The sequence below is a fragment of the Oryzias latipes genome, chromosome 22 (assembly GCF_002234675.1).
Source record: "Oryzias latipes chromosome 22, ASM223467v1".
Taxonomy (NCBI): domain Eukaryota; kingdom Metazoa; phylum Chordata; class Actinopteri; order Beloniformes; family Adrianichthyidae; genus Oryzias; species Oryzias latipes.
The window spans coordinates 661,527-685,583 of record NC_019880.2 but is presented as its reverse complement, the minus strand read 5'-3'; the positions used below and the strand labels follow the sequence as shown (position 1 = coordinate 685,583).

The 24,057-nt window shown below is 52.0% G+C and overlaps 2 protein-coding genes across 10 annotated transcripts; both read right to left on the bottom strand.

Annotated features, from left to right (window-relative positions):
• Positions 1 to 217: 217 nt before the first annotated feature.
• On the bottom strand, positions 218 to 9,130 carry LOC105357721 (pancreatic secretory granule membrane major glycoprotein GP2). Of its 3 annotated transcripts, none has more exons than XM_023952003.1 (9): positions 9,021 to 9,130; positions 8,759 to 8,850; positions 8,585 to 8,689; positions 5,083 to 5,243; positions 4,556 to 4,691; positions 971 to 1,065; positions 697 to 865; positions 504 to 612; positions 218 to 432 (listed from the first exon to the last, which is right to left on the bottom strand). In XM_023952003.1, the coding sequence occupies exons 1-9, from the start codon at positions 9,094 to 9,096 to the stop codon at positions 257 to 259; spliced, it is 1,119 nt and encodes a 372-aa protein (XP_023807771.1). In that variant the 5' UTR covers positions 9,097 to 9,130; the 3' UTR covers positions 218 to 256. The 3 variants fall into 3 exon arrangements, with proteins under 3 accessions (XP_023807771.1, XP_023807773.1, XP_023807772.1); XM_023952005.1 differs by having other exon boundaries at positions 4,571 to 4,691; XM_023952004.1 differs by having other exon boundaries at positions 8,759 to 8,847; positions 9,021 to 9,124.
• A 429-nt stretch (positions 9,131 to 9,559) lies between these two features.
• On the bottom strand, positions 9,560 to 23,078 carry shprh (SNF2 histone linker PHD RING helicase). 7 transcript variants are annotated; one of them, XM_023951996.1, is made up of 29 exons: positions 22,353 to 23,078; positions 22,051 to 22,249; positions 18,469 to 19,032; positions 17,496 to 17,625; positions 17,198 to 17,416; positions 17,036 to 17,114; positions 16,590 to 16,740; positions 16,081 to 16,521; positions 15,389 to 16,006; positions 15,029 to 15,280; positions 14,865 to 14,943; positions 14,613 to 14,776; positions 14,107 to 14,363; positions 13,705 to 13,990; positions 13,536 to 13,628; positions 13,351 to 13,458; positions 13,094 to 13,236; positions 12,855 to 13,028; positions 12,705 to 12,767; positions 12,405 to 12,630; positions 11,738 to 11,875; positions 11,568 to 11,669; positions 11,428 to 11,499; positions 11,170 to 11,358; positions 10,996 to 11,088; positions 10,833 to 10,919; positions 10,572 to 10,750; positions 10,098 to 10,178; positions 9,560 to 9,867 (listed from the first exon to the last, which is right to left on the bottom strand). In XM_023951996.1, the coding sequence occupies exons 3-29, from the start codon at positions 19,021 to 19,023 to the stop codon at positions 9,771 to 9,773; spliced, it is 5,076 nt and encodes a 1,691-aa protein (XP_023807764.1). In that variant the 5' UTR covers positions 19,024 to 19,032; positions 22,051 to 22,249; positions 22,353 to 23,078; the 3' UTR covers positions 9,560 to 9,770. The 7 variants fall into 7 exon arrangements, with proteins under 7 accessions (XP_023807764.1, XP_023807769.1, XP_023807770.1 ...); XM_023952001.1 differs by lacking the exon at positions 22,051 to 22,249 and having other exon boundaries at positions 13,705 to 13,793; positions 13,869 to 13,990; XM_023952002.1 differs by lacking the exon at positions 22,051 to 22,249 and having other exon boundaries at positions 16,081 to 16,340; positions 16,419 to 16,521.
• Between the last annotated feature and the right edge of the window lie 979 nt (positions 23,079 to 24,057).

Here is a 24,057-nt window from a genome sequence, read left to right as displayed (position 1 = left end):
TGTGACCCCCAGCAGCATGTGTTCCTATCTGATGACTGCTGATATTATGGGATGGGGTCTGGGGGGCTGTGTGTGGTTTACACACATCTGAAGATCTGCTGAAGGAAACTTGAGATCTGATTTCAGAACCGTCGGTTTGCCCTCCTCCCTCCTGCTCTGACCCAGGGGGCTCGGGCGACCCCTCCCAGGCTTTATTAAGAACTTAAGGAGACAGAAAGAAGCTTCCAGACGTTTATTATCGCCCCCCATGTACGGCTCAGGAGGCCCCCTCATGGAGGTGGTGAATGTTGGACAGGGTGAGCTGCGCCTCCAGGGTGGGGTAAAAACGCCGCGAGCGCAGCCAGAGCCGCCCCAGCGCCGCGGTGACCAGCAGCAGGACCCCCAGCAGCCCCCCGAGGACCAAGGTCTCCACGGGAGGAACTCCGGCGGCATCTGCAGAGGGAGAGGCGCGTGATCAGGAGGCGTCTGCGCAGTCGGCGCGCAGACATCCGGCGGAGGCATACCCAGGTCGGGCGTTTCGGAGCGCAGCCGCCTGATTGGTCCATAGGTCAGCGTGTGGGACAGCGGCAGGTCCCTCCTGGTTCTCAGAAACCCGTCTTCAGAGGAGCAGTTCTGTGGACACAGAGGGCGACACGCCGGTTTATCTCTGGCCCGACAGCTCGGTGCTCAGAGCGTGTCTGGACCCAGCTGACTCACAGGCCGGCACGCCCCCGGGCCGCCGTGGCAGATCTGCACGTTGCAGTGGAGGAAGACGTCGGTGTAGGAGCCGCCCACAAATTTAAACATCTGCATGCGGAACGCGGCGTCTGCGCCGTCGCCGTTCTTCAGGACCCTCAGAGTCTGCAGGTCCTCCAGCAACGGACAGCTGAGGAGAGAAACAGGCCGATTCTGATCAATGAGAGCCCCCCCCCCCCCCCTCCACAGACTGCCTGATGAAGGTCACATGACCGGCCTTTGACGTCTGAATCACCTGTCTCTGATGAAGGTGTAGCGGATGTTGCTGAACGGATCACGGTCTGGGGTGGCCCAGCAGCTCTGTATGCGCAGCAGCAGGTGAGCTGGGAGCTGTGACACAAACGCACACAAACACACACGTGCATACACACATGAGCAGAGAAAAACACAAACACACACGTGCATACACACAAACACATATATAGCAGAGAAAAACACACACACACACGTGCATACACACACACACATAATATGAGCAGAGAAAAACAAAAAACACACACGTGCATACACACACACACGCATATATGAGCAGACAAAAACACAAACACACACGTGCATACACACACACACATATATAGCAGAGAAAAAAACACACACACACACACCCACACACACATACACACACGAGCAGAGAAAAACAAAAAACACACACGTGCATACACACACACGCATATATGAGCAGAGAAAAACACAAACACACACGTGCATTCACACACACGCATATATGAGCAGAGAAAAACACAAACACACACGTGCATACACACACACACATATATGAGCAGAGAAAAACACACACACACACACACACATACACACATGAGCAGAGAAAAACACAAACACACACGTGCATACACACACACATATATGAGCAGAGAAAAACACACACACGTGCATACACACACACGCATATATGAGCAGAGAAAAACACACACACACACGTGCATACACACACACGCATAAGCAGAGAAAAACACAAACACACACGTGCATACACACACACGCATAAGCAGAGAAAAACACAAACACACACGTGCATACACACATACAAATATGAGCAGAGAAAAACACAAACACACACGTGCATACACACACACGCATATATGAGCAGAGAAAAACACAAACACACACGTGCATACACACATACACATATGAGCAGAGAAAAACACAAACACACACGTGCATACACACACACACATAATATGAGCAGAGAAAAACACACACACACTCACACACCCACACACATATGAGCAGAGAAAAACACAAACACACACGTGCATACACACAAACACATATATAGCAGAGAAAAACACACACACACACGTGCATACACACACACACATAATATGAGCAGAGAAAAACCCAAACAAACACGTGCATACACACACACACATAATATGAGCAGAGAAAAACAAAAAACACACACGTGCATACACACACACGCATATATGAGCAGAGAAAAACACAAACACACACGTGCATACACACACACACATATATAGCAGAGAAAAACACACACACACACACACACATACACACATATGAGCAGAGAAAAACACAAACACACACGTGCAGACACACACACACATATATAGCAGAGAAAAACACACACACACACACACACACATATGAGCAGAGAAAAACACAAACACACACGTGCATACACACACACGCATATATGAGCAGAGAAAAACACACACACACACACACACACACACACACACATATGAGCAGAGAAAAACACAAACACACGTGCATACACAAACACACACATATGAGCAGAGAAAAACACAAACACACACGTGCATACACACACACGCATATATGAGCAGAGAAAAACACACACACACACACACCCACACACATATGAGCAGAGAAAAACACAAACACACACGTGCATACACACACACACACATATGAGCAGAGAAAAACACAAACACACACGTGCATACACACACACACACATATGAGCAGAGAAAAACACAAACACACACGTGCATACACACACACACATAATATGAGCAGAGAAAAACACACACACACACACACCCACACACATATGAGCAGAGAAAAACACAAACACACACGTGCATACACACACACACACATATGAGCAGAGAAAAACACAAACACACACGTGCATACACACACACACACATATGAGCAGAGAAAAACACAAACACACATATATGAGCAGAGAAAAACACAAACACACACGTGCATACACACACACACATATATGAGCAGAGAAAAACACACACACACACACCCACACACATATGAGCAGAGAAAAACACAAACACACACATATGAACAGAGAAAAACACAAACACACATATATGAGCAGAGAAAAACACAAACACACACGTGCATACACACACACACATATATGAGCAGAGAAAAACACACACACACACACCCACACACATATGAGCAGAGAAAAACACAAACACACATATATGAGCAGAGAAAAACACAAACAAACACGTGCATACACACACACGCATATATGAGCAGAGAAAAACACAAACACACACGTGCATACACACACACACATAATATGAGCAGAGAAAAACACAAACAAACACGTGCATACACACACACACATATATAGCAGAGAAAAACACACACACACACACACACACACACATGAGCAGAGAAAAACAAAAAACACACACGTGCATACACACACACGCATATATGAGCAAAGAAAAACACACACACACACACACATACACACATGAGCAGAGAAAAACACAAACACACGTGCATACACACACACACATAATATGAGCAGAGAAAAACACAAACACACGTGCATACACACACACGCATATATGAGCAGAGAAAAACACACACACACACACACACACACATACACACATATATAGCAGAGAAAAACACAAACACACATGCATACACACCCACACACATATGAGCAGAGAAAAACACAAACACACACGTGCATACACACACATATATAGCAGAGAAAAACACAAACACACGTGCATACACAAACACACATATGAGCAGAGAAAAACACACACGTGCATACACAAACACACATATGAGCAGAGAAAAACACAAACACACACGTGCATACACACACACGCATATATGAGCAGAGAAAAACACACACCCACACACATATGAGCAGAGAAAAACACAAACACACACGTGCATACACACACACACGCATATATGAGCAGAGAAAAACACAAACACACACGTGCATACACACCTACACATATGAGCAGAGAAAAACACAAACACACGTGCATACACAAACACACACATATGAGCAGAGAAAAACACAAACACACACGTGCATACACACACACACATACACATATGAGCAGAGAAAAACACAAACACACACGTGCATACACACACACGCATATATGAGCAGAGAAAAACACAAACACACACGTACATACACACATACACATATGAGCAGAGAAAAACACAAACACACACGTGCATACACACACACACATAATATGAGCAGAGAAAAACACACACACACACACCCACACACATATGAGCAGAGAAAAACACAAACACACACATATGAGCAGAGAAAAACACAAACACACATATATGAGCAGAGAAAAACACACATACGTGCATCTTCATCACCATCCAAAGTTTGAAAATGAGAATGTGAAAAATCTTTGTTTTATTCCATCATGAACCATAACTGAATGTATTTGTTTTGTTTTTTTGCACTTTTAGCTCATTTATTTTTGTTTTTCTTTATTCTGACTTCTTTGGTAGGAAACAAAGCGTCACCGATGACAGCAGGTAAGAAGACAGGAAATACCAAGAAGACTCTGACAAAGATGTCCTGGTCCAGAGCCAGCGCCGGCACCGTGGTCCAGCGGTCCTGGAAGGCCTCGTCCTTGAACAGCAGCATGGACACGGAGAAGTTCCCGTCCTCCGTGCTCAGAGTGATGCTCCTGCAGACGGGTTCACACACAACCGCACATTTCAGCCTCACACAGAAGCCCCTCCCCCTGAGCCGGCTCCAGGTCACAGCCCCGGGTCTTGGTCTGAGCCCGGGTCCTGCATCTAAACCGGGTCTAAGGAGGTACCAACTCTTTGGGACTGTGTGATGGTTGAACCTCTCTGGGTCACAGTCTTCAATCCAATTTAAGAACAGATTTTCTGATGAGAGAGGCCGGTTCTGTGGGCGTCCTCTAGAACCGAACCCTCTTTATCCTCCATATTAAATCATGGATGGACATAGATGATGGTCCGTCTGTGGAGGGAAACGTTCTCTAAAATCACTACCCGCTACCAGATGAGCTCAGAACCAGAACCGCTGTGGGTGGAGAAGAGGAGAGCTACCTGACGTCCACTCGGATCAGGTTCTGACCGCCGGGCTGCTGGACCATGTAGCTGAGGGGGTAGCGGCACACGAAGGTGATGTTGATGTAGCTGCGCGTGATGATGTCAGAGTAGTTGTTGTGGATGGTGTTCATGAACATGATGTGAGAGTCATCCGACACCTGCAGAGGAAACTCATTGGAGCAAAGCGGGCCGTAACGGTACCCCTTCAGTTCAAATACAAGCTGTGTCGCCACGGCAACCTCAAGAAGACACGCCCCTGTCAGCCTGTTTAAGTCTGTGCAGATGAAGCCGACGGCCTCTGGACGGGTCGGACCTTCACCACCAGGTTCTGCTTTTTGGATAAAACCCATCATTTCGGAGAAAAACGCTTTTGGATCCAAAGCTAAACGCCATTTTTATAAATGATGTCATCATTGGGGGGGGCTCAAGAAAAAAAAAACAACAACAGACAAAAGACACACAACACAGCCACACACAACACAACCACACACAACACAACCACACACAACACAACCACACACAACACAACCACACACAACACAACCACACACAACACAAGCACACAACACAAGCACACAACACAAGCACACAGAACACACAACCACACACATCACAACCACACACAACACAACCACACACAACACAACCACACACACACAACCACACACAACACAACCACACACATCACAACCACACACATGTCCACGTTGATATTTCTGCATATCCATACAACCAAATGCACAGACGACACACACATAGTTGTGTTCAAGTTCAGAGGTGCGCAGGCATGTGTGTGTTCAGGTGTGTGTAGGTGTGTGTAGGTGTGCATTCAGGTGTGTGTAGGTGTGCGTTCAGGTGTGTGTAGGTGTGCGTTCAGGTGTGCGTTCAGGTGCGTTCAGGTGTGCGTTCAGGTGTGTGTTCAGGTGTGTGTAGGTGTGCGTTCAGGTGTGTGTAGGTGTGCGTTCAGGTGTGTGTAGGTGTGCGTTCAGGTGTGTGTAGGTGTGCGTTCAGGTGTGTGTAGGTGTGCGTTCAGGTGTGTGTAGGTGTGTGTAGGTGTGTGTAGGTGTGCGTTCAGGTGTGTGTAGGTGTGTGTAGGTGTGCGTTCAGGTGTGCGTTCAGGTGTGTGTAGGTGTTTGTTCAGGTGTGTGTAGGTGTGCGTTCAGGTGTGTGTAGGTGTGCGTTCAGGTGTGTGTAGGTGTGCGTTCAGGTGTGTGTAGGTGTGCGTTCAGGTGTGTGTAGGTGTGTGTAGGTGTGCGTTCAGGTGTGTGTAGGTGTGCGTTCAGGTGTGTGTAGGTGTGCGTTCAGGTGTGTGTAGGTGTGCGTTCAGGTGTGTGTAGGTGTGCGTTCAGGTGTGTGTAGGTGTGCGTTCAGGTGTGTGTAGGTGTGCGTTCAGGTGTGTGTAGGTGTGCGTTCAGGTGTGTGTAGGTGTGTGTAGGTGTGCGTTCAGGTGTGTGTAGGTGTGCGTTCAGGTGTGTGTAGGTGTGCGTTCAGGTGTGTGTAGGTGTGCGTTCAGGTGTGTGTAGGTGTGCGTTCAGGTGTGTGTAGGTGTGTGTAGGTGTGCGTTCAGGTGTGTGTAGGTGTGCGTTCAGGTGTGTGTAGGTGTGCGTTCAGGTGTGTGTAGGTGTGTGTTCAGGTGTGTGTAGGTGTGCGTTCAGGTGTGTGTAGGTGTGCGTTCAGGTGTGTGTAGGTGTGCGTTCAGGTGTGTGTAGGTGTGCGTTCAGGTGTGTGTAGGTGTGCGTTCAGGTGTGTGTAGGTGTGCGTTCAGGTGTGTGTAGGTGTGTGTAGGTGTGCGTTCAGGTGTGTGTAGGTGTGCGTTCAGGTGTGTGTAGGTGTGCGTTCAGGTGTGTGTTTAGGTGTGTGTAGGTGTGCGTTCAGGTGTGTGTAGGTGTGCGTTCAGGTGTGTGTTCAGGTGTGTGTAGGTGTGCGTTCAGGTGTGTGTAGGTGTGCGTTCAGGTGTGTGTAGGTGTGCGTTCAGGTGTGTGTAGGTGTGCGTTCAGGTGTGCGTTCGGGTGTGTGTTCAGGTGTGTGTAGGTGTGTGTAGGTGTGTGTAGGTGTGCGTTCAGGTGTGCGTTCGGGTGTGTGTTCAGGTGTGTGTAGGTGTGTGTAGGTGTGTGTAGGTGTGCGTTCAGGTGTGTGTAGGTGTGCGTTCAGGTGTGTGTAGGTGTGCGTTCAGGTGTGTGTAGGTGTGCGTTCAGGTGTGTGTAGGTGTGCGTTCAGGTGTGTGTAGGTGTGCGTTTAGGTGTGTGTAGGTGTGCGTTCAGGTGTGTGTAGGTGTGCGTTCAGGTGTGTGTTCAGGTGTGTGTAGGTGTGCGTTCAGGTGTGTGTAGGTGTGCGTTCAGGTGTGTGTAGGTGTGCGTTCAGGTGTGCGTTCGGGTGTGTGTTCAGGTGTGTGTAGGTGTGTGTAGGTGTGTGTGCAGGTGCGTGTTGCATGGATTAATTACCTAAATACAGTGAATCCCATTTTTAAGGACTATTTAGTTTGAATTCTTCTTTTCCTTCATTTTTGTTTTTTCAATTCCAAATGAAACATTTTCACAACTTGAACTGTTTAAGAATTAAATCCGATCGCCTCAGATCTAGATCCAGACCCCCCCCCACGTCATCCTGTCTGCTGCTGCAGGAGTTGAACCAGCAGCCTCTGAACGTTTCTCCCTCTTTTATAGGAGAGCAGCAGCACGGACAGGAAACGGCGTTCGCCTACATGGCGCTCTACAGGCGTCATCCATAAACCCTCCTTCACACGCTGATGCCGGCTCTGCCGCCAACCTATGACCCCCCCCAGGAGCAGCGTGGGGTCCAGTGTCTTGCTCAAGGACACTTCAACACATGGATGCACAGAATGGGAACCGAACCTGTGACCTTCCAATCAGAGCTTGACGTCTCTTTGTGTGACCCCTCCCAACTCTAAAAAGAATGAGCGCGGTGGCCGTTTTGCCGGGTTACCAACGGCGACGGTGGTTGAGGGGCGGAGCCAGAGCAGCATTCTTCGCCTTTGGCGATCGGGAGCGCTCGTGTGTGCCGCGGCCCTCGAGGGCCTCGTAAACCCTGCAGTGCTGGGGGGCCGTCCTCGCACTCAAAGCGGCGGTTACCTTTAGCAGCTGTTTGAGGACACTTAAGTGGTGAAGCAGGACTCAGTCGCTGAAGATGACCACGATTTACGGCCCCCCCATTCAGCCCACTTTGACAAACATTCTGCATTTCCATGTAAATCCTGGTAATTTAGGGCTGCGGGGGCCATTGACCCCGTGTTTGTGGGCTTCAGGGAATGTTTTTATACTCGCCATCACCGTTTCTTCTCCTCAAACAAACACGACATCCTGGCTGGACGGAGAATTCCCACCACGCCGTAAAACGGGTAATTTATGGCGGGGAGGGGCGGTTTGTCTTCATCGCCGTAAACGCTGATGTCTGCTCTGTTTGTGGCGTCCACGTTCACGTGCAGCGTTTGATGAACGCCCCCCCCGCCCACCCTCCCCTCCTGCAGGTGAGACCGGCGCACCGTGATGGTCCCGCAGTCGGACAGGTTGGTCCGTACGCTGAAGACGTAGTCGTCTCCCACCTGCACGCCGCGGCACTCCGGATCGTTCAGATGCAGATCCCAAACCTGGAACGGAAGCACCACAGACGTCAGCGGCGTTCCCGCCCTCCCGAGCCGCGGCGTGGGTCCACTCACGTAGACCGGAGGAACTTTGTTGAGGAAAAACGCGGCCGGAATGACGACTTCCATGTGGTCGTTGGTGCAGACGACGGTTTCGTTGAGCTCTGCTGGAAGACGGAGTGGAAGCAGGCGTCAAATCGGAGGCTTCAGCTTCAAACCAGACGTTGATCAAAGCCTCGACAGTGAAGAGTCCACAACCATCGACCACAGCAGAAACCACAACAGCCTGGGGGGGCGGATCTCTGGCCATGACCTCAGACGACCTTCTGCTGCTCACCTTCCTCCACAGAATCCGCCGCCATGACCGTCCCACCGAGCAGCAGCCAGCCCAAAAGCGCTCCGAAAGCCACCATCTTCCCCTCGCCGTCTCCGCCTGTCTTCTCCCAACTTGACGCTCCTCTGAGAAAGCCCGCTGTCACCCCCCCCCCCCCCCCGTTCGCTCAGACCCATGAAACGGTTTAAATGCAGAGGGAGCCTCCCCCCAGGGCCCAAAACACCAGCCCGCCTGAATGATGCCCCGGCAACAATGAGATTCCACACATGAATAGGACGACCAAGAGGAGTCCGAGGTAACGAGCCGGGCCCCTCCCACCACAGGGCCCCTCCCACCACAGGGATGCCGACCGGGTAAACACCTTCCAGCTGCGCCCGACGCCTGGTAACCGTGAGGGCGGGAACCGTCCCCTTTTGTTCGGGAGCTTTAAAACCTTAACTGGTGCGGGAATCCCGGGAAAGGGAGTGGTGGGGGGCCGACTGTAAACCCCCCCACTCCCTCTGAGTTGAGTCCGGACCCCAAACCCAAAGAGGGTAGACAGATTTGTAAAAGACGTGTCTCCATTTATTCAATAAATAAAGAGCAGCGAGCTAACTGAGCTAGAAACAGTCCTCGGGGGTCAGCCGGGGTCACGCCTGTCATTCTGACGCAGCAGATCTGGTCCTGCTCCTCAGGGTCCACGCGGAGACTCCAGAACCTTCAGGGACGGTTCTGCTGGTCCTCATCCTCTCAGCTGCTGTCCATCAAACGGTTTCACTCCAGAGCCTCTGCGTCTTCGGTGAACAGGTCCGCCAGGTCGGCCACGGTCAGGACGGCGGCCTCCGAGTGCTTCATGGCGGCGCTGCTGTGACTGCAAGGCAGAGAACCCACATCACAAAGAGGAACCCGGAGACGGCTGCAGCGGTTCTCATTACAGTCAGAGAACCGGTTCCTTCAAAGGTCAGGAGGAAGAGAACATGACAGCCAGTGAGGAGGGGGCTCCGTCTCAGAACAGAGCCAGATGGGGGTCATCTTCTGTCTCCCTACAGCTGGGTAACACATACGGTGGCTGTGTAAACGGTGTCATGGGGGGGCTCACACCTCTTTTCCTGCGTCTTCAGCATGGCCTGCATCCGCTCCTCAATGGTGGACTTGATGAGGAATCTGTGGACGAACGTCGGCCTGCAAACACAGAACCGGCTGGGTCAGAATCACCCGTTGTTGGCCTCCTGACCCACTTCATGTTTTCTAGTATGGGCTATAATAAACCACTGCTGAGGGAGGGGGGCACTGCTCCTCTGAAGAGCTTTTGTCCTGATTCAACGGTTCACACCATAGAGCTGGAGGAAACCGTTTCCGTGCTGTCAGACTGAAGGTCACGCTGCTCAGGAACAGATTCTGAAAGTGCTGCAGCTCTTCAGAGCAGAGGAATGTGATCAGAGGTCCTGCAGACTCTAACCTTTGACCCTGACCTCCTGATCTAACTGGACGTTTGAGAGCACCCTCTCTGCTCTGATGAGCCTTTGGGTCACGCCGGCTACCGATCGTTAGAATAGAAGCAGGAACGGTTCTGACTTGGTCTGGCCGATCCGGTGGACTCGGCCGATGGCCTGGAGCTCGTGGGCGGGGTTCAGGATGGGCTCCACCAGCAGGACGTGGGTCGCCTCGATGATGTTCAGCCCGTTGGAGCCGGTGTGGAGAGGGAGGAGGAGGATGTTGATCTTCTCCTCGTACTTGAAGGAGCTCAGGTTCTCCTGGAACAGAACCGTGGTTCCCGTCAGACGCCGTGAGCGCAGAAGACCACCCAGCAGCGTCCCAGGCGGAGCTCAGACCCACCTGGAACTTGTGAATCCCGTTAATTTGGGAGAACTCCAGGCTGTTGTCGAACAAGGCCTTGGCGATGATGTCCAGAACGCTCTGCCACTGTTCAGAACCAGAGAGCAGCCGGTCAGACCCGAACCCGCAGCCCGAAGCCAAGCTGAGCAGACGGAGCGCTTACCGTGGAGAAGACCAGACACTTGGCTCCGGGATCCCGTATCTGGATCCTCTTCAGCGTCCTCACCACAGCCTCCACCTTGGTGGAGTGGCTCCCCTAAAAGCGGAGAACAGAACATTCTGGGATGTGATGGAAGCTCCGCCCTGCGGGGGCCAGTGGGGGCCGGCGGGGGCTGACCTTCACAGGGATGTCTTGGTCCTGGCTGCTGGACTGCGTGGTGAACACGTAGGAGATTTCGGCGTGGGACGTGGTCTGCCTGCAGATGGCACATTTGATGGCTCGGCGCCGCGAGCCCACGCTGTACTGCTCCACGATGATGGAGATGCACTCGTTGCAGAAGCAGTGGCCGCAGGTCAGCACCGCCCACTGCAGGGCGGAGAGGGTCAGGGAGGCGGCGGCGCTGCAGAGCTAGGAGGAGGTTGGAGGAAGACTCACCTCCTGGCCCAGAGGCCGGGCACAGATGGGACATGGTTCTGGGTTCAGCCCGCCCGTAGACTTGTCCTGGGACTTGAAGAAGAAGGGTTTGGGGTTCAGTTCCGGCACAGATGTCACGGCTCTCCGTGTAGCGGCGTTACCTTCTCCAGGTTGGTGAGGTACAGAAACTGTCCCAGCTTCTTCTGCAGCTGAGACTTGGCCACCGCCTGGTCGTTCAGAAGCTTGACCCGGTTCTGCTCCACCTGCAGGCAGAGGAACAGCTTCAGCCCCAACGCCTCAGCAGACACCCGGGCGCGGCGTCGGGACGGACCTCGTGCGGTTCGATGATGTGCAGGAGTTTGGGTTTGGGCTCGTCCGGCAGACGCACGCGCAGCCTTTCCGTGGCCATGCCCAGCTCGTCGATGGCCGACACGTGGTTACGCAACACCATCCAGTACTCGTGCAGCACCTGAGCAGACAGACAAGCTTCACGTTGCTATGGAAACCTAAAGTCATTAAGCCTTTGTGTTTGCTTGTTGTCAGCCAGGAAGTGATGCAGTGTCAGCAGCTGCTCATGTGGGGGCGCTAAGGCTTCCTGCCTGCATGAGGGCTGCCATCTTGGACCAAAGTGGTTACTGAGACCCTTTTTCTGCACCACACTTTAAACAGGATTACTTTCTGTGGCTGCGTGCCTCATTTTCCCAGGATGCTCTCCTGCTGTCAGACCAAACGCCCTTTCAGACTGACGTCACTAACAAGTGAGGCTTTCCCGTTCGCAGCACAAACACGCTGCTTTTATTTGGGGGTCCTGCAGGGCTGACTGCTTTTCTGAAGACGCCTCGTGAACCAATGACAAACGAATGTTTGGAACTGACGCGTCCTGATGGTCGGACACTTGCTCAGATGCGTCCAAACCTTTGAGTCTTGGTTTGTTCATCCGTCTCTACATCATGAATGTTTTGGCTCAACCTCGTGGTCTCTGGTGTTTTTGCACCGACCTTGTACTCCTTCTTCCAGTTCTCAAACAGATCCATGAAGGTGTTCCCCTCCTCCACCAGCTCCGGGGCCATGCGCCGGCTTTTGGCAAATGACAGGATGGCCTTCAGGGTGCGCTCGGTCTCGCTGGCGGCCCACAGGCCGCGGCTGGTGGTGGGGAGGCGGTCGTCCATCAGCCCCTCTTCGTCCTCGATCATTTCTTCAAAGATGGCCGTCTGACCTTTCACGCTGTCAGAGGATGGTCGGGGTCAGCCTCACCAACCACACAGAAGCCCGGAGGAGCGAGGAGAGCAGCGACTCACGTGTGAGCGAACAGTTTGGACTCGTAGTCGGTGAAAAGCTCGTCTGCTTTGCAGAACACGCAGCTGCGGAGTCAGAAAGTCAGAACACAAGCGAGACGGGTTGAGAGGAGGTCGGCGTGGCAGGCGTTGGCCGCAGAAAGCGGGCCTCACTTGTTGAGGGGGAGTCGCATGGGCCGGAGGTGGCAGACGGTGGCCTCCTCGATGACCTCCTTAGACGCCGGACCTTCCAGACGCTTCACTGCATCTCGCACCGTCTGCTGCGACTTCAGCAGGTCCTGCATTTGTGTGGTGAGCAGAAACTGCAGGCCGGAGGCGTCACGAAACCTGCAGGACACCAGCTTTGTGTTAGCCGGACCCCCGCCACCCCCACCAACACGGGTGGATCTTACTTTTCTGCCATGGAGAGCTTGTTGGCCTGCTGCTTGTAGCTGGACGTTAGCTCGTTCTTGACCCGCGACACCAGATCGTCGGCTGTGGCGCAGCGGTTGGCTCTCTGGATTACATCCAGCCACCATGGAGAACTCAGATTGACCTGATGGAGAATTCAGTCATGCTCTGACCAGCCGGCCTCTAAAGTTGAGAACTGGACTGAGTGACCCCCCCAAACCACCCCGCAGACAGAGCTCCATAATGATGATGTTCCCACCTGCCGTTTCAGCTCTTTGATGTTCTGCAGCACCGGCTGCAGGGCCTGATGGGCGTCGGCCACCTCCGAGTCGTATTTGGTCATGTAGTGTTGGCGCAGCTGCTCCGCCTGCAGACACACAGCAGCTCAATGCAGCCCTGACGGGGAAAGGGGCGGAGGAAGGAGCTGCAAAAACCCCTCCTGACCTCTTGGCTCAGCCGGTCGTCCCTCAGGGTCGGGGGAATCCCAGAATGCTTTGCACTCAGCAGCTCCATCAGGTTGTGGGTGGCGTGAAGCCTCTGCGAAGAGACGAGCCGTTTGACTGCAGGAGCCCCCGTGAGGATGTTGGCGGGTTTGTGAAGACCTCCTCCTCACCTGAAGGGAGTCCGTCTTCAGCCGGTCTTTGTGCTCCTCTGAGGAGCGCAGCACCTCCCTGTACATCTCTGCCGCCTCCACAAACTCGCCTGCAGAGGAAGGAGAGGCTCGTGAGGAGCGCCGCACAGAGAGGAGGTCTTGAGGCGACGGAGCCGAGGGGTCACCTCTGATGATGTGGATGCCAGCCAGACCGTTCAGAGCGCACACCAGCTGTCTGTGCGCCTCCTCACACTCCACCCGGCACTTCTTCTGCAGGGACTTCAGGAGCTCCTCCATCGTCATGGTGCTGGGGGGGAGGGGGAGAACCCTCTGAGTGACGCCTCCCGCTCCAATGACCACAGGTGTGGGCGGAGCTGGCCTTCACCGCTGGTTAATGTGAGGAAGCCCCGCCCCTACGCCTACCTTTTCTGCAGAGGCAGGAACTCCCCCCTCACAGCCTGGGGGTGGCAGCAGGCCTGCCGCAGCCGCAGCAGCGGATACAGGATGCTGTCGACGGTGCGGCGGTCCAGGCTCCCCAGCTTCAGGCTCCAGTCGGAGATCTTCCGGAGTTTGACCAGAGCGTCCCGCGAGCAGACCTCGTGCTGGCGGTGATAGAAGTGACCCTCGACGGGGGAGAAGTGCAGCCAGTGCACCTCCTCCGTCTGGGGGGGGATCTGGATCTGACCGGACGACAGAAACGCAGCAATATCAACCCAAAAAAAGAGATGTAAACAACTGACAAGAAAAGAGACATGAATGATAAAAAAGATAAAGAACAAACAACAGAAAAAATACTATTCAAAAAATAAAAATGAATGAAAAATAAAAAGGATCAGTGATATTTCTGGGGGTTTAAACAGCTGGAAACTGTCTGCAGTGCAGCTTTCAGATGTACTTCCTTTCTAAATGACAGGGATCGGTTTTCCTACCTGATCGATGACATCTTTCTTGGCCGAGCGCCACAGAATCTGAGCGATGACGCTGTAGAGCGGCTCGGTGTTTCCACGGCGATAGGGCCGGTACAGCAGCTGGTCCCACCAGTGTTTCACCCAGTACGGGTCGACCCCGAGGAAGAGCACCAGGCCGTAGAGATCTGCCAAACATGGCCTTCAGATGAGCGGCCAGAAACGTGGCGGTCGAGGGCTTCACCGCCGCTCTAACCTTTGTTTTCTGCACTTTACCTTCCAGGCCTCTCTGGACCGGCGTCCCACTGACGCACCAGCGGTTGACAGACGCCAGACGCAGCGCCATCTCTGCCGCCTGCACAGGAAGCAGACGTTAGCGAAACACCCCCCCGGGGTAACACACACACACACACACACACACCCCCCGGAGGCCAGCTCACCTTGGCTGTGGGACACTCCACCATCTGAGCCTCGTCCAAACAGACGCGCCACCACTCCACGGCCACTAGAGGGCTGGGGACGGCCATGTAGCGCTTCTGGTTGCGGAAGCGGCGGCCGTCTCTGCTGTTGCTGTGGGGGATGTCGATGTAGTTGAGCTCGGAGCGCAGGACGTCGTAGGTGGTGATGACCACGTCCTGCTGGGCCAGCACGTGCGGCTGGATGAAGCCGTGCTTCTTCACGCCCTGGTACACCTGCAGAGGAAAGGGCCACGTCACTCATTTGTTTGCTGTCTTGTGGGCGGGGACACGGGCGCCTCTGCAGTCCCCCCCCCCCGTGTTTCACGGGACACGCCTCCTCACCAGCACGCGCAGGGAGGCGGACCTGATGTGCCGGTTGATCTCCTCCACCCACTGGTGGCAGATGGAGCTGGGGGAGATGATGAGCGTGGCGCCGGTGGAGACGGGCGTCATGGCCACCAGGCAGTGGGGGCAGTAGAAGGGCGTGGTGGAGCGGCTCTCCGCCTTGTAGTTGACGCAGTCGGCGTGCTGCCACAGCTGGCAGTTCATGCACTGCACGCGCGCCTTGCAGTCCACGATGCCCAACTCCCCGCAGATGCACTCGAAGCGGTAATCGGGGGTGTTGAAGGGGGTGATGGACGCTCTGGTGGGGGTCTCCTCCTGCGAGCCCAGCTCTGCAGCTCCTCCTCCACCCTCTGACTCCTCCTCCACACTCGACCTCCTTTGCAGGTCTGCCCGGCTCTCCTCTGAACGCGTCTGCGCGGAGGCCGCAGGGGGGCGGAGCGCGGCACACGGCTCCTCCCCCCGAAGAGCTCCGGCCCGCCCCTCTGGTCGCTCTGCAGCAGGGCAGTCGTCGGTCAGGTCTTCAGAGAGGGCGCTGTGCAGAGCGGCTTCGGCCTTCTCCTTGGCCCGTCTCTGCGAGGTCTTCCTGGGCGTGCTGTCGGCGTGTTTGGACGTCTGCTGAGGACAGACGGCGTCTGAACTCTGACTAAGCATCAAACCGGGATTTTCAGGATTACAAGAGTTCTTCTTACGGATCTGGACGCGGCTGCTAACATTTTCTGTGTTTCTTTGTGGTTCTTTCCCAGCCGGAAGGAGCCTGCCAGCCCGCGACCTTTGACCTGCTCCACCATGTCCTCGCTGATCAGCTTGGCCAGAGTCTTTTTGATGTGGTTGCGGTTCTTCAGGAGGTCGTAGCCGTACGTGGCGCGGATGTAGGTGAAGACGGCGTTGATGGAGGCGCCTTTGCCAGATCGCATCTCCTTGATGGCGGTGACCAGCATGGCGCGCACGGCTGCAGAAGAAGCAGTTTCACAGGAGAACGTCAGCGAGGGTCGGCAGCGAGGGCGGTGTGAGACGCTCGCCAACGTACTGGGATGGGACACTTTGACTCTGGGCGGGACGGCAGACCTGCAGGGTAGAGCCTCCTTCCTCTCCAGAGGAGGAGGAGGGACAAAGTAATTCACAGTCTTTCCCTGAAAAACAACACGAAGGATCATTGTTTGTCCGTCACACTTTGGAATCTGGAGCTGCTGCTCCTCACCGCCGGCAGGGTGAGGGCCTCCTGCTCCACGTCCTGCCGGCTGTGGGACAGGATGAGCGCCAGAACCTCCACCGTCTTCCCCAGCCCCATCTCATCGGCCAGGATCCCGCCGGGCCACTCGATCCCGCTCAGCGGGAATTCCCGCATTAAACTGAAAGAACAGGACGGCGGGAACCTTCAGCATCAACGTGAACACCTTCAGAAACGGCGGTTATTCCCTCCGTTCCAGCTGTGCTTTTTCTAAGCCCCGCCCAGCTGCCCCTCATTACCTGCATGAGGTGTGTTTGGGGCGTTTTTATTTTATAAGAGCTCAAAGGTCCCTGTTTTTCTACAGAGCTCTTCTCCTGCTTCCTCGTGAACTTTACATTCTAGATTGGGGGCGGAGCTCTTCTCTGGTTTGTCTGTCTTTAGTCTGTAACCCGTCAGTGTTTTGTTGGTGGTCTTACCAGCCCGTAAAAGGATTGTAAAACAACTTCTTTCCACACAAAGTGAGCAGCTCCCTCCAGAGGAAATGCAGCGATGGATCTGCAAACAGAGCGGAGGCCGCCGTTTGAGCGCCGGCGGGAAGAGGAGGAGCAGGGAGGAGGGGATCTGGAGCAGCTCGGTACCTTTCGGAGCACAGCTCCTGTGCTTCTCCCTCCTCAGCATCCAGTTGACGGCCTGGCTCTGGTAGAGCCTCAGCACCGGGATCAGAGCCTTGTGCTGGACGCCCCACGCCGCCTGCTGGCTCTCGCTCTGATGCACGTGTCGGACGTAGTCGTAGAGCTCCTCCACGTTCTGCCTCTCCAGGTCAGTGTCGCACTCCTCCTCGCTGTTCTCCACAACCTCTGCGCTCAAACGAAGCCGCCCGCCGCTCAGCGTCGGGACTCGGCGCTCAAACATTACCTGTAAGGTGCAGCCACTCACCTGGAATGATGAAGTCGTAAAAATACTCCATTAACTTCTGCAGGAGCTGGTTGGCCTTTTTCAGACGAGCGCTGCCCTCACTGAGGAACTCGGGATGTCCCAGTCCGGATTCCAACAGGTAGATCCCCACCTGTGGGGCAGAAGTGGACTAGTTCACATCTGCTTCAGTGAAGAACTTCAACAAAACAACATTTGATGAAAATTGTGTTTTTGATGTTTTAACGTCTTCTTGTTTTTTCTGATGATGGAGGACAAATAAGAATAAAATAAAAACTGCATTTCTGAGTCTAAACCTTCATTCAAGATTTGAAAAAGATCGTCTTTGTGATGTAGACGCTGGGCTGGGCTATAGTCCTACTGCCCCGCCCCTTTCTGATCCTCCACCTGCAGACCAATAGAACGTCTGAGCTGGAATCTGGATCAGAACCGGACGGGCGGATGGATGTTGATCGCTGTTTTTGTTGCACCGCTAACGTTGGGTTGTGAGGGGCTGTAAGCTAGTGGGAGGGCTCTCAGTTATGGGAAGAGGGGGCGGGGTTGCTCTGCGCCAGCAGTCAGACTCAGAGGGGAGTTTCTGATGAACTCCTGCCGCTCTGCAGACACTATGTCCTAGAAAACCACCACACAGGTTTTTGAACTTTTGGTTAAAAAAAACATCTTCTCCAAGAAACGATCACTGGGAACACTTTACGATAGATCAGAGGATGATCGGAACTTTAAAACGTCCTAAAAGATTTTCTTCTGCCGCATTTAGAAAAAATAAATAATCGATCTGTAAATGAAAAAGCAGCAGATCGAAGGGCTAAAGGCTGAGGACCCGTGCTAATGTGTGCTAATCTATGCTAACTGAAGATCCCTGACACCTCCTGCAGGAGAAAAGCTCCTAACGTGAAGCGACTTCACTAAACAGGATCCTCTCACAGATCCGACTGAAACGCTGAGTCATCACAGAACCAGGAAGTGACGGGTCCACCTTGAACGCCGGAGCGTCCGCCTGGTGGAGCAGCTGCACCGCGCGCCTCCTCTGCAGCCAGTCCAGCTCCTCCAGGGAGATCCCGCTGAGGCCGGCCTCCGAGGGGCAGCTGTCCCCCCCCGGGCTCCACGGCTGCTCCTCGGTGCTGTAGCTGAGGCAGAGCTGCCCCCCTGTCCGGCGCAGCGTGAACGCCGTCTGCTCCCAGTCGGGTGGGGGCCGAGCCGGCCGCACTCGGAACTCCCCAAGGAGAGCCTTCCAGACGTGGGCGAGCCTCGGAGCCGGCAGGACAGACAGCGCCAAGGAGGCGGAGCAAGGGCCGCTGTCCGCAGACGGGCCGGGACGCTGGTCTGAAACCCGGAGGGGGGGCGCGCAGAAAGCCTCTACACCGCTGGGGAAGGAACTGCTGGCACGAGGGTCCCCGAAAGGCCGGGAGCAGGATGGGGTCTGCTCCTCTTCCACCTCCTTCCTGCGGTCCTCCAACATGTCCCAGTCCAGCCCCCGTTTGGCCGCCTCGTCCACCCTCACGGGGGGGGCCCTCTTCCGGCGGCTGCTCATGCTGAAGACCTAAACACAGACGAGAAGAGGACAACGTGTGTGTGGGACGGAGAGACATTTGGTTCTGGTCCACACGGCAGCTGACCTTCTGAAACGTTTAACCAGAACCCCCAGAACCGAGTAGTGGACCTGATTGGTCGGGACGAGTCCATCTGAGGACGCCCCTCAGCTCCCCGTGTTTCAAACATAAACTCTGACCTGAGGCCTCCAGACCTCCAGACCAGCAGGGGGGTATCCCAGAAAGCAGGTTATGCTAGTTATCAGGGTAAGTTTGAGGCTAAGGAAGTTGATAACCTCAGCTTTCAGTTCCAGAAATGGAGGTATGTTTCAGGGTAGGTCAAGTTGCCATAGCAACTCATGCTCTGAACATAACCTGGTCTGGAGCAGGTTTAGTTGAAGGTTAGTTTGTTTTCAGAGAGGTGAAGCAGCATGGCGTGTCCATTTGAAGATGATTTAGTGGATGAAGAAGCTCAGATAATACTTTTTCCACCGTGAGAGGGTGATAAGACCACATATGGATGTTGGAAAGAGAAACTTATTACTTTGATCTAACTTAATTATTTGTTTCAGTTAAGATAAATCTTTTTTTGTTAAGTCAGCTTAAAAATAACACGTAGTTTTCAGAAATTTATTTTACTTTCATTCAAATTAATTCAAATAAGTAGGTGTAACTTTGATGCTGCTGTTAGATCGGCACCGCAAGGGATTCTGGGATACCATTCCCTTAGCCTGTCTGGACGGATTTGGGTTCAAGTGTGGCTTTTTGACCAAATGTGTTTAGTTGTTTAGCTGTTTTACTGTGTTTTGTCTAGTTATTTTGTCCTATGTTTAATTCTTTCTGCACCATGAGTGAGAGGGAGGGAGAGGAGGATGAGTTTATATAGCACCACTAGTGCAACAGTACTGAATAAGAATTGAAGTCACAGTCAGTCATAATAATAAAATACATGATATATATTATAAATCCAAACTAGATTATTCATTTTATTGTTATAAATATGAGAATATCTGCAGGCTCAAATATAGACATCTGAGAGTTCAAGAAGTACAATAAATGAAGATGGAAAAACATTTAATTGAATTGGAGTAAAATGACATTTAGTTAGATAAATATGTAAATTTCTGTTGTATAAACACGGAGTTGGATAGACGTAAGAAATTAGGTTGAATAAATTTAACCCAATTACTTGTTACCAATTGAATGAATTTAAGTTTTATAAGTTACATATATTTATGCGTCACAATGAAAATAGAAATAAGATCAGAAACTCGTGCGTTTACTTTGTCTGTTCTTTTTCTCCACACGTTTCCATGGTGACTCCTTAAATCGGCGATCCATTGAGAATGTCTTTATGTACCTGCTGTGCACGTGCGTTAACCCAGGGTTACCAAGTGGAGCGTAATGACGCCAACTCATATCCGGTCTCTTGGAACCGACATACCCAGAGTAAGCAAGTTCAGGAGGATTTCAGCCAGAGTTCAGGCTTAAAGTCAGAGGAGTTTAAACGGGCCTTCTGGAATACCCCCCTGGTCCAGAGGTCAAGCTTCAGACCAGATGACAAAAAAACGGCTCCGCTTAATCTGAACATTAATACTTTAGCCAAAAAATGTAACGAAAGTGACTCAAGTGTACTTAGTAATAGCAGAAGTAATCTATTACTGCCATGAGTCTGACGTAAGATCCTTTAGTCTGAACCAGACATGGAGAATTTCTGCTTTAGGACAACGTAGACCCACCCGGCCTGACTTTAGGAACCATCAGCCTTAAGTTTACGGCTCTCTACTACTTCCTGTCTGGGACTTAAAAACTGAAGAGGAGGAGAACTTCACCCACTGAGGAGAACCCTCACCCACTGAGGAGAACCTTCTCCCACTGAGGAGAACCCTCACCCACTGAGGAGAGCCTTCTACCACTGAGGAGAACCTTCACCATCTGAGGAGAACCTTCACCCACTGAGGAGAACCTTCTCACACTGAGGAGAACCCTCACCCACTGAGGAGAACCTTCTCCCACTGAGGAGAACCCTCACCCACTGAGGAGAACCTTCACCATCTGAGGAGAACCTTCACCATCTGAGGAGAACCTTCACCATCTGAGGAGAACCCTCACGCACTGAAGAGAACCTTCACCCACTGAGGAGAACCTTCACCCACTGAGGAGAACCTTCTACCACTGAGGAGAACCTTCACCATCTGAGGAGAACCCTCACGCACTGAGGAGAACCTTCACCCACTGAGGAGAACCCTCACCCACTGAGGAGAACCTTCACCATCTGAGGAGAACCCTCACGCACTGAGGAGAACCTTCTACCACTGAGGAGAACCTTCACCATCTGAGGAGAACCCTCACGCACTGAGGAGAACCTTCACCCACTGAGGAAAACCCTCACCCACTGAGGAGAACCTTCTACCACTGAGGAGAACCTTCACCCACTGAGGAGAACCTCATCCCACTGAGGAAAACCCTCACCCACTGAGGAGAACCTTCTACCACTGAGGAGAACCTTCACCATCTGAGGAGAACCCTCACCCACTGAGGAGAACCTTCTACCACTGAGGAGAACCTTCACCATCTGAGGAGAACCCTCACGCACTGAGGAGAACCTTCACCCACTGAGGAAAACCCTCACCCACTGAGGAGAACCTTCTACCACTGAGGAGAACCTTCACCCACTGAGGAGAACCTTCACCCACTGAGGAGAACCCTCACGCACTGAGGAGAACCTTCACCCACTGAGGAAAACCCTCACCCACTGAGGAGAACCTTCTACCACTGAGGAGAACCTTCACCATCTGAGGAGAACCCTCACGCACTGAGGAGAACCTCATCCCACTGAGGAAAACCCTCACCCACTGAGGAGAACCTTCACCATCTGAGGAGAACCCTCACCCACTGAGGAGAACCTTCACCCACTGAGGAGAACCCTCACCCACTGAGGAGAACCTTCACCCACTGATGCGGACTCAACCACGCTACTGTCTGAAAATGTCAGGAAGAAGAAGAGCCTCTGGTCCTCTGAGGATCACCTCTGAAGGAGTTCTTGCCGCTCCTCACTGCTCCTCCTTTACCCAGCATGCATTTCCAAACTCCTTCAGGGTTCCTGCTTCTTTGGACTCTCGCTGTGGCTGTTTGGTTCTCCTCCAAACACACGGAGCTTACAGCACCTCCTCCGTTTGGTTCTCCTCCTCTCTGTGGAAAGTCCCCCTGCGTTCCCACTGAAGTGAACTGTACCAGAGTACCAACCATACCAAACCTGGATCAGACCAGTACAAAGCCTGGATCAGACCTGGATCAGACCAGGACCAGACCTGCCAGAGGGGATGCTTACCAAGATTTGGTTCTGAGCATGAAGGAGGGAGAACAGAGCGACCTGGACTGCTGCAGAAGAACAGAGAGGTGGGGAACCTGTTCCAGGTGTTCAGGTGGACCTGTTCCAGGTGTGCAGGTGGACCTGTTCCAGGTGTTCAGGTGGACCTGTTCCAGGTGTGCAGGTGGACCTGTTCCAGGTGTTCAGGTGGACCTGTTCCAGGTGTGCAGGTGGACCTGTTCCAGGTGTGCAGGTGGACCTGTTCCAGGTGTTCAGGTGGACCTGTTCCAGGTGTGCAGGTGGACCTGTTCCAGGTGTTGTCACAGAGAAGGTTCGTTATGATTTTACCTCAGCAACCCTCTGCTCTTGTGGTGTCTCGAGCTGCTCTGTGATTGGCTGATAAAGATGCGCCTCACGCTACATTCCCATCAGAAGAACCCGCCACACAACCGGAACATCCTGCGTTTATGAGCGCGCGTGCTTCCCGCGCATTCCCTTAATAAACTTCAAATGTTGACAGGAATCATTCGGTCTGAGGGAAACGGAGCCGCAGACACAAAAAGAAAGAATTTCACGTCTGGAGAAAAGAGCTTCGGTACCGTCAGAACCTGCGGGGATTAGAGCGGAACCGGAAGCAGCTTCATGTTGACGAAAGGCCACACAAACAACAACAAAAACAAACAAAACGAAGCATTCAAGCAGCAACAGCAACGATCGCCATTTTTGTTTAAAGGAAGTGACGTAGCGGAAGTCAGATCTCACTTAAAGTCCATCCGTTTGTAAATTAAATCAGTCAACAGTCCACAGGATCAAAAAGCTGGTTTTGATTTTATAAAATAAAAAATATGGTTGATTTGGTACAAAGTTGGTGGTTTGATTTGACGCCCAAACGCAGAGAAACTGTTGATTTATGATCACATTAAAATAATGAAAATGAAAGGAGTTTGTTAAAATAAAAACACCAAATAAACTGATATTATGTGTGGTCTATTGTTAGACAATCTGTTTTTAAACTTTTTGTCAAGTCTGGCCAAAAACCATTTTCCTTTTTACATCTAGGTGAGTTTTAGTTTAGTCCCAGGTGAGATAGTTTCATCACTTTACGTTTTTGAATTTCCTTTTTTTATCTGTTTCTTCATTAGTGGTCTACTGATTATTATTGAACTATAATTGGATTCATATCATGATTTGTGGTCCCTTCTGGGCCACCGTACAGATTTGATTCCAAGTGAATTTTGGTTCATTCTGAACAATCCGATTGGATCCGATTTTCTGACCTGAAGTGGATCCAGATCATCTTCATCCCAAACTTTTCCAGATCCTTGGATTTCTTCAGGATAATCAAGTGTAAACGATTAACACACAACTGTGATTACACTTAATTTACATGTTTTTATGTTATAGTAAATAGATAAATGAAAGTAAATCTCAGACGGATCAATCTGGTTGGATTGGAATATTATAAAAAGTGACATAAAGGAGGCATCATGAAAAACTGCCTTATTCAACTGTGTCAACTTTGAAAAGAAATTATAATTACCACACATATTAACATGTGTTTTTGTTTTCTTGTCTTAAATTTAAAAAATCAGATGTATCTAAAATATTTTACATTTTATGAATCATATCTATTTATTCATGTATATAGATAAATGTTAACATTCAAGTAGGAAATAACCAAATAGTCTTATCCTATTCTATTGTAATTTTGTTATAAAGGCTGTGA